The 10,116-nt window shown below is 46.7% G+C and overlaps 1 protein-coding gene across 1 annotated transcript; it reads right to left on the minus strand.

Moving 5' to 3' along the window:
* Positions 1 to 2,582: 2,582 nt before the first annotated feature.
* zgc:153993 (uncharacterized protein LOC767645 homolog) lies at positions 2,583 to 6,869 on the minus strand. Its single transcript, XM_060071308.1, has 6 exons — positions 6,630 to 6,869; positions 6,283 to 6,331; positions 4,687 to 4,848; positions 4,192 to 4,324; positions 3,305 to 3,410; positions 2,583 to 3,048 (listed from the first exon to the last, which is right to left on the minus strand). Exons 1-6 carry the CDS (start codon positions 6,685 to 6,687, stop codon positions 2,951 to 2,953), a joined length of 606 nt encoding a protein of 201 aa, XP_059927291.1. The 5' UTR covers positions 6,688 to 6,869; the 3' UTR covers positions 2,583 to 2,950.
* Between the last annotated feature and the right edge of the window lie 3,247 nt (positions 6,870 to 10,116).

A 10,116-nucleotide genomic window follows, 5' to 3' on the forward strand; every position in this document is an offset into this window, starting at 1 on the left:
CAACACTCCCCGTCGCGCAATGACGTCGGTTAGGAAAATTGAAGTCGAATTCATTCTAAACAGCGCTGTCTTTTCCTATGTTCGAAAGGAAGCACCATTTCATCTTTCCTTGACCCGATGACGTTTTCGTAGAGGCCTCTGGCCTCCCATACGTTTATAGGCCAATTATTTTAATTAAGAGGCCAAATACAAGATGTATTGAGGTAGCATATTTAGTATTTATTTTGTTGAAAGATATAATTCTAAAATGTAACATTTCCACACTAAAATAACTAAAAGCGACTGGACTATGTTATATTTTGTCAAGCTGTGTAGCCTACTTTCTTTATCCCAAATGTTTCCGAAAGCCTGTATGTTCCTCACAAATCCAGGTTCATAATAGGCTTTATCAATATTTGAAAACACTTCAAATGTTTTACTTTGAAACATCTTGTTTTATAATTCATGCTTCCGCCATTTGACAAGAATTAATCAAGCTAAACGAGGGGGAAGATAGCCTGGGAAATTAATAGGTGGAATTGATGGGCTGAGGGTCAAATTATTAAAAGAAAATTAAAAGGCTAATAACTTTTTTGTTTTTGTTGATTATGCATGCAACGATTTTATTTTCCTTTATTTATTTATTATTTTCCATTTACATTCGAGGAATTTAGCAGACACTTTTATCCAAAGTGACTTACAACAAGTAGCCTACATTTGAGAAAAAATAAGAAAGGATGTTCATATAACCAAGCACAGCTAGGAGGACAGTTGGTAAGGCAGAACATTCCGGTGTTTTAGAAAGGAATGAGGAGGGGATAACGGTCTGTGGTTCAGGATGTCAGCGTTGTGAAGGGAACGATTGATTCTAGCATTCCTGGAGATCGTTGGAATAAGGAGGAGGAGAAGGAGGAGGAGGAGGACAGCAGAGCGTTGGAGGGACAGAAGGAGGACAGCAGAGGAGGACAGCAGAGTGTTGGAGGGACAGAAGGAGGACAGCAGAGGAGGACAGCAGAGTGTTGGAGGGACAGAAGGATCACAGAGGAGGACAGCAGAGCGTTGGAGGGACAGAAGGAGGACAGCAGAGGAGGACAGCAGAGTGTTGGAGGGACAGAGGGATCACAGAGGAGGACAGCAGAGTGTTGGAGGGACAGAAGGATCACAGAGGAGGACAGCAGAGTGTTGGAGGGAAAGAAGGATCACAGAGGAGGACAGCAGAGTGTTGGAGGGACAGAAGGATCACAGAGGAGGACAGCAGAGCGTTGGAGGGACAGAAGGAGGACAGCAGAGGAGGACAGCAGAGTGTTGGAGGGACAGAGGGATCACAGAGGAGGACAGCAGAGCGTTGGAGGGACAGAAGGAGGACAGCAGAGGAGGACAGCAGAGTGTTGGAGGGACAGAAGGATCACAGAGGAGGACAGCAGAGTGTTGGAGGGACAGAAGGAGGACAGCAGAGGAGGACAGCAGAGTGTTGGAGGCTTCCTCGGTGGACAGGAGAGAGAATCGTTCCGTAGATGGAAGTGAAGACAGGACAGGGGAAGCGAGAGTGGAGGGAGAGATTTCAGGTGACGGCGGTTGGTGGCAGTTTGAGGAGGGAGGGGGAGGGAGGGGAGGGTTTCTGTGTCCTGTGTTCTGGGGTCTCCTCCCAGGGTCAGGGTCAGGGTCAGGGTCAGGGCCTCTACACTCACAGCGAGACATGCGTCCCCTCTCCGGTCCCAGTATGCTCTGGGGCAATCCCAGGGGATGCTCCAAACAAATCAGTCAATTACACAGTAGGGCCGAGCTCTCTGAGTGGCCAACAACGTGCGTCGCGACGTAGGTCGCATTGGTCGCGACGTAGGTCGCATTGGTCGCGACGTAGGTCGCATTGGTCGCGACGTAGGTCGCTCGTCTGGCGGCTTTCATTCGCTGTGGTTGCTGGCTGGCTTGGTCGCTCAAAGTCTATGGGCGGTCGTTTATCAGTTAATTTGCAAGTTATTAACGGTTTTATAAAGTACCAGAAAGCCATGCTCTCAATATTATTTTGATATTTTTATATTGAAATAGGCCTACAGTTTAAATGATGAAATCGTTGGTCTATCAGTAGGTAGTTATAATTTGGGGCGTATTCAAATAATATATTTTAGATATTACAGCCTAATTGTTTTGTTAAATGTCATTAAGCCTAATAAGGTATGTTATGTACAATTTGTTCGTTAGAGTGATATGGTTTAACATAAGTGCAACGATTAGAAGTTAATGCCGCAGTGGTACACGCGGTAGTGATGCTAGGTTAGTAATCAAGAAGGTGGCTGTTTGATTCTCTCCACGGTCAGGTATATTATTTTTTCTCTTTAGTCAAACTTATTTACGCAATCGGCCTCTTTCATTTTAACATTTTTGTATGATTTAGTACAATGGTATGATAATTATACGACTAAATGACGGGCTGCGACGGCAAATAGGTCGCAACCAACCAGAGGTATGGCTGAATGAGCGACCTGTGGCAGCCAGCCATTGTCACCATGGCTGCTACCATAACCAAAAGCCTATGTTATCAGTTAACATCTCATTGAACAGAATAAATACACGTGCGTCAGTATAATAAAAACGTACATAAAATAATATATAGCTAAAAGGGATATATAGCTTAAAACCCCAACATTAAAATCTTAAAAAAAATAAACATAAGGTCACTTGTTCAGCAGAGATCATTTTCCGCTGACAAGAGGGAATCCACGACATGAACAAAATAACGATAAGAACAATCTTTGTTAGTAAAGTCTCCCCCCCAGCCAGTAAAGCAGAATAAAAAAAAGCACATTCCTCATCATCTATCACCTGATTTATCTATTGCATGTTTTAGTCCTTGGACCCCTGAGACGCGACGGGAAGGAGTGCTACGGCGGGAGACGGCTCTGGGCCTCGGCAGAGGGAGTAGTGTGTGGAGGATGACTGAGCTTCCCTCCACAGGAAGTGCCTCCGGGGCTCGTTAGCGCGACTTCCTGTTGTAGACGAAGGCCACCGCCAGCACCACGGAGGCCAGCGCCGTCACCGTCCGCCAGCGGGAGATACCCCTGACCACGCCCTCCTGCAGGACAGACAGACACTCGGACAGGTCAGGGGGCGGGGCTTCTGCTGCGAGGGACTCTAGAAGTCCTACATTTATAGACATGTTGGCTCTATTTACTATTCATCATTTGTACGATGAATAGTAGTCCAATTATATAAGTAAGTGAATTTGGCACTAGTTATGCTGTCGACAGCCTCTTCTTTCTGTTTGACCGGTATGTCTTCGCTCGTCTAAACATGACTCAGATTAAACATTCGGGTAACACCTTTCTCCCCCAGCCCCCCTGCTGAGCGATCCAGGTGTGCAGCTGCTCCCTGATGAACTGCAGCACCCAGCTGATGATGATCCGGATGTTCTCCATGTGGTTCATGGTCAGCGCCTGGGGGAGCAGAGCGACGCCGTGGGGTCAGAGCACAGAGACACCGTGACCTCTGGCCATGGGACGGTGCCTCAAGGGTACAGGATGAACACTAACCCTGTTACAGACAGTACCTCCCCACTACCGTTACCCCTGGCCATGGGACGGTGCCTCAAGGGGACAGGATGAACACTAACCCTGTTACAGACAGTACCTCCCCACTACCGTTACTTGGGTAGTGTCCCAGCTCTAACGTGCTCCGTGTTCATCCTGTCACCTTTAGAAGGACATCAGAGGACCGTAGCCAGCATCATTCATGTTGACCTTTTTATGAACAATACTTGACCTGACTTCAAAAATCCTAAGATCTTCTGGCCTGGGACGACTAATGAACGAATCCAACAAGTCCAGTTGACAAGTTACCAAGTCTTTAAAATCCACAACTTTAGCACCACTAACCTGTTATCTTTCATTCATCAGTCTATTATTAGACATAATTTAACCTAAACTAATCTTCACTTAGCTGTGGTTAGTGGGAGACGATGAGAGAACAGAGCGAGCGAGCAATCTCTCTCCCTTTCCCTCTCTCTCTCTCCCTCCTACTCCTTCCCTCCCTCATGCTCTCTGCCTCGCTTGTCGGACTGCCCCTGCCTCGGTCGTAGCCTCCACTGTTGTGTACAGTGGTTCAGGGTACTGGACAGGGAGAGGTCCTGGAAGAACCACACTATTTCTGTTAAGGTGACAGATTCCCTTAAAGACTGCTCATGGTCTGATTGTAGAGCGGTCAGCATGGAGTCGGTACCTTGTAGATGAATTTGTAGGCGAGGTAGAAGAGGCACGTCACACGGCCCCAGGTGATGCCGTCATTGAAGATGCTCTTAGCCACCTTCATGAAGACGTCCTGGACACAGTTCCCCTGGACCTGGCTGATCAGGCTGGAAGAACCAGGCAGACAACAGTCAGCAAAGGGATCAGATCAACAACAACAAGACATGTATGTTAATGGGACGGTTTGGTTCTGCAGAGTGAACCTCACTCCCAACGCTGAGTGATTAGACAACAACAAGAATTGAATGTTGATATTTTGGTGGTGGAACTGCTTCAGTGGAAGCATTCCCCTTCCTCTTCCTCCTTCCCTTCCTCTTTTTCTTCTCCCGGTCATAGCGGGATGTCTTGCTTAGGGACATCTCGAGATTCAGCTAGGAGGGGCCGGGAATCGAACTACCAACCTTCCGATTACCAGCCAACCCGCTCTACCTCCTGAGCCAAATGCCGCCCCCGTGAAGGCTTCACTCACTTCTCAAACTCAGCGTTCTGGTCCAGGACGTCAGATTTTTTCCGCAGCATCTCCACCACCTCCTTGATCTGAGGGTCTTGCTGCTCGTTGCGGGCCCCACCCAGGTCCTCAGAGGAGACCTGCATGGCCGGGTCATTGGCGCTGATACAGTGCATCACGTACCTGCAGCAGAACATCAGGTCATTCTCCACAGGGATTTAGAGTACTGGTGGCAGCTGCAGACGTTGTCACGTCTTCATGTGTATTTCAGGCTACGTTTACATGAAGACGGTCTGAACAGAAGACGCAAAAGTGGCGTTGCGTCTTTACTTTTTATTCATCAACCATCAGTGAGCCTGATGGTTGATGCTCCATCGATATGAAGACCACCTCTCCTTTAAACCTCACTCCAACTACGAGAGCTATGTCTCTGCGTGTGTGGAAGTATCTCAGTTTAGCCTCGGCTAAGTGAAGTCCTACACAAGGCGGCAAAACAGGACTAATGGATGATTTAGAACAACGTCAGTGTATCAGGCTTTGTTATTTTTTAAGCCTTAATTTTCAGGTGTTTAGGGTTGGTGCAGTAGTAAAAGGCCAGCGATTAAAGACAATCTGCTGCTATATTTACAAAATAAATCATTCAGTTTTTGATACTGCACTTTAATCAATTATAAAGGGCCATATGAAACGCAACGTGCTAGAGGTGCCAACAAACGATTTGTGGTACTTCCATTTTTTTGTTTTTGGTTATGGTTCATTTGTTCCATAAGAATTACATTTCGTGAGAAAATAATCGGGATATAAATTCTAGCTAAAGATTTGTGATTCATATTTTTCCCCGAATCTTACAGGCCTAGTCAGCTGGATGATTGATGATGGGATTTAGGATTTATGTCATGCTCTGCATTCCTACAGACAAACTCCGGAATAACCGGCATGGGTACATCCCTGGTCCTGATCCAGGAGGGTGCTCCAGTCTACCTCCAGGCCCAGTAAGGGGTTCCTCATGTCTCTAGACCAGGGGTCACCAACACAACGCCCGCGGGCCTCAGGGCGCCCGCAAGGACTATATGAGGGGCCCGCAGGCCTGTTCTGAAATAGCACAGCTCATGCTGGAACAACTCTTTCCCACCTTTCTTAAGTCATTGTTGATAATTATTGTGAGAAATCATTAACATGATCAGTGTCTTCACATAGATGAGTATCATTAATCAATATTAATAATATATAACTAAAGGCAAACTGAGCAAATTTGTTATTTCAGAAGAGTGTATCAAACTGGGTGCCCTTCGTATGACTCAGTACCCATGAAGTAGCTCTCAGGTTCAAAAAGGTTGGGGACCCCTGCTCTAGACTTCTGCTGCTGGTGTCGTGGAGGTCTCCGCTCCACTGAGCATCTTAACCAGTTCCAGTGCATTCCAGATATTTCAGGAACCCACACCCCCTTTACCAATCCGATAATAACTACTGTTCAACAGTTCCCTATTTATGTTCAAGAATCAACCAGTTACAGGCTGGAACCAGTTGCACTTTTCCTCCACCTCATTTTTACTTATGGGAACAGAGGCCAGTTTATTAGGCGTCGCATTAGTGTCATGAAGTGTGTGCGACGCTCACCCTCTCAGAATCAAAGCCCCCTGTACCATGATGGGGTCATCGATGAAATCTGAGGAGACAAACGCACATGACAAAAAGTATAATCACATCACACAAAAGCTCATACATTCTCAGGAACACACACACACACACACACACACACACACACACACACACACACACACACACACACACACACACACACACACACACACACACACACACACACGACTCCTCGTCACGAACCAGGAAATCAACCATAGAAGTGTGTAGTATTTGTATACAAACGTCGCCCTTCCCAACAGGACCATTGTTGAATGTGTTCAACATTCAATGAACACATGTTGTTCTGGGTGAGTCGGCCTTACCTTCGCCCCCCGCGGCGCCCTGTTCCTCCGCGCGATCCCGGCCGTCGGCGTCTGCCATGGCTAAACTCACTCCAACTTTAATCAAAGTTACTAACGCAGTTTGTAAAAGAGCATTTGTATAATCAACTGTCCTTCCTTACAGTGGATTGTGAAAGTTTGTTGGATCGCTGCCAGTCACCTAACAGGTTACAGTGTATCCCGCAGAAAGAGAAGGAAACGATGGAGTGAGAATCATGCCAAAACCCAACACCCACACAACGTGTTTTAATCACGCATAACGATTCACACACACACTCAGTGTGGTTTGCAAATACAAAACATCATTCACAAACTAATGCAGTATGTTTTACACATACAAAGAAACATATTTCTTCAATTGCAAAAAAATATCCTCCAAGTACAAATTTAAATCTTTCAAGTACAAAAAAAATCCTTAAAAAAAAAAAAATCTGAAAGTTGCGCGTGGATCTGAAGGCATTTGCGCGTGGATCTGCAAGGCGGAAAATTAGGGCCAAAAGTCACGTGACAAACAAATGTCCTGTGATTCACACTACACAACAGCAGGTGGCGCTGTTGAGTCGGTCTAATGCCGCCAGGACGATCGCCATTGTAACACGGTAAATAAATGGCAAAAAATAGGCTGAGAACGAATTCGCATTTGCGATATGTTCAATAAAATGTAATCACGGACAAAATACGTTTTTCAGACAAACGTAATTGAGAATGCTGAATAGTTCTCTGGGAACGTAATTTTGATGAGATAGGGTTGCTCTGTCAGTTGTCAAAAAAAGCGGACGGGCGTGGTCTCTATCGCAACGACCTCAGTTACTGATCAAAAAAAGGATTGTTTCTCTCAATCAAAGCACAAAACAGGACAGCTGATGTCCATAGCCTTAACCCATACATGTTGTGTAATTAACAAGGACACGTTGGTGTAGTTGTGTTGAGTAATGTCACAGATTTTGCCGTTAATGTGCAGCCATCGGATCTTCCTAGCCAATGTGATGAATGCTCATAGCTTCATATATTGCCGTGGAGGGTTTAGGCCTACATTGTAACGAGTTGAAAACCCCATGCGTCGAAAAAAGAAGCACAAGGGAACACTTTTGCGTCAGAGGCTGAGGCCAAAGTCACTGGCCGTACGTCAAAAATCGACGCGCTCGGAGTGAGAATGTGTTGCAAATAAAGATTTTGGGGAGAAAAAAAGATCGTCCTGGTATGGATGATCTACCTCGCAACAGTGAAACTGAATTGTGATTGGTTATTTATTTATTTTTTGGCGGCAAAAGTGAGTTTTGGCCTCTTTGCCTCCCTTAATCGGCCAGCCTCCTGCCTTGCAAAGGCACTTGGCACTGGGAAATTAATCGCACAGCTAGGAGGACAGTTGGTAAGACAGAACATTCAAGTGTTTTAGAAAGGAATGAGGAGGAGCTACCGGTCTGTGGCTCCGGATGTCAGCGTTGTGAAGGGAACGATTGATTCTAGCATTCCTGGAGAACGTTCGATTAAGGAGGAGGAGGAGGACGGAGGAGTTGGAGGGTGGAAGAGCGGGTTGGAGAAGGGAGGAGGAGGAGGGAGGAGGGAGAAGGAGGAGAATGGATGAGTAGGAGGTAGGAGGAGGAGGAGGGTGGAGGAGTGGGTTGGAGTAGGGAGGATGGAGAAGGAGTGAGGAGGAGAAGGGGGGAGGATTAGGGAGGAGAAAGGAGGAGGAGTCGGGTCAAGGGGGGACAGGCCGTTAGATGAAACTATTCTGTGGACATCTTCAGAGGAGAGAGGAGTAAAGTGGGTAGAAACAGAGGTGGGGAGGGGGAGGAGAGGAGCCGATGTACTTCTCCTTCTGGGTAAAGTATGTAACAAAGCCATCAAGTGTGAGGATGGAAGGGGAAGGGGAGGGGGAGGGGGAGGGGGAGGGGGGCGGAGGGAGGAGAACATGGGAAACAGCTTCCTGAGGTTGGAGGAGGAGTTGATCTGGGTCCGGTAGAAGGGCGATGTGGCTGTTGACACCATGGAGGTGAAGACTGAGAGGAGGTGAAGGTAGTGTGAGAGAGGCCAATCTGATCTCTTCCACTTTCTCTTGGCTGCCCGTAGCTCTGCCCTATGAGCCCGAAGATATCCCGACAGCCAAGGGGGGGGGGGGGGGGGAGGAGTCCAGAGGAGGACAGCAGAGTGTTGGAGGGACAGAAGGAGGACAGCAGAGGAGGACAGCAGAGCGTTGGAGGGACAGAAGGATCACAGAGGAGGACAGCAGAGCGTTGGAGGGACAGAAGGATCACAGAGGAGGATAGCAGAGCGTTGGAGGGACAGAAGGAGGACAGCAGAGGAGGACAGCAGAGTGTTGGAGGCTTCCTCGGTGGACAGGAGAGAGAATCGTTCTGGAGATGGAAGTGAAGACAGGACAGGGGAAGCGAGAGTGGAGGGAGAGATTTCAGGTGACGGTGGTTGGTGGCAGTTTGAGGAGGGAGGGGGAGGGAGGGGGAGGGAGGGGAGGGTTTCTGTGTTCAGTGTTCTGGGGTCTCCTCCCAGGGTCAGGGTCAGGGTCAGGGCCTCCACACTCACAGCGAGACATGCGTCCCCTCTCCGGTCCCGGTATGCTCTGGGGCAATCCCAGGGGATGCTCCAAACAAATCGGTCAATTACATCGGTTTAAGTGATCAGCTGAGAGGGTCGGATTAAAAATAAAAATAATGACCAATAAATGACGTATCTGAGATGATATCTCCAATGTCAGGGTGTTTTTCAGAGATTAAATCCTTTCGACCCGGCAGAATTTAACGATGGAGACAGACTACGGACAAGGACCGAATGAAGCTAATGAGGAGATGTGATGTAGAGCTACATGTGTCCACACGGGGGCGGCGTTCTACTATAATAGCCTAATATAATAAATAATAATATAATATATTATAATAATATAATGCTATAATAATATTGTCCGTCAAGAACCCCCAAATGCATTGAAATAGCCAAATAATCAGACGTTGAGAGGAAGCGTCTTTTCACATGGGACTATATCCGGTTTACAAAAAGGTGTTGAACTAGTAGCGCCTACACTCGAAGACAAAATCAAGCCTTTTACAGTATCATTTTATCTGGAATTTGCAGTAAAAACACATTGCTCAATAAGTTGTGAAAATGGTAGACATAATATCACTATAAACTGACCCATAAACAAGTGTTGTTACTGTTTTTTTGCCAACCTCTCATCCCACACACAGAAACGAATAAACGAAGACTTGTTCAAAGGTTGTGCAATTAAGATGGAATCCAACCCAAATCTCACTGGTGGCAGGTAGAATGATATTCTACCACTTAGCTGACAGTGATTGCTAACCTTTGGCAATTCATTCAGGGTCAGGAAAATGGATTCAGATTTAGCGCTTTGATAATGCATTCACCTCATTAACCATGTGCTCGCCCCTACATTAAAATACGTATGCCGCTTTGAATAATAACGATTATCGATATCGGTGATTCGGGTCCTGTATTA

The sequence above is a fragment of the Gadus macrocephalus genome, chromosome 14, assembly GCF_031168955.1.
Source record: "Gadus macrocephalus chromosome 14, ASM3116895v1".
Classification (NCBI taxonomy): Eukaryota; Metazoa; Chordata; class Actinopteri; order Gadiformes; family Gadidae; genus Gadus; species Gadus macrocephalus.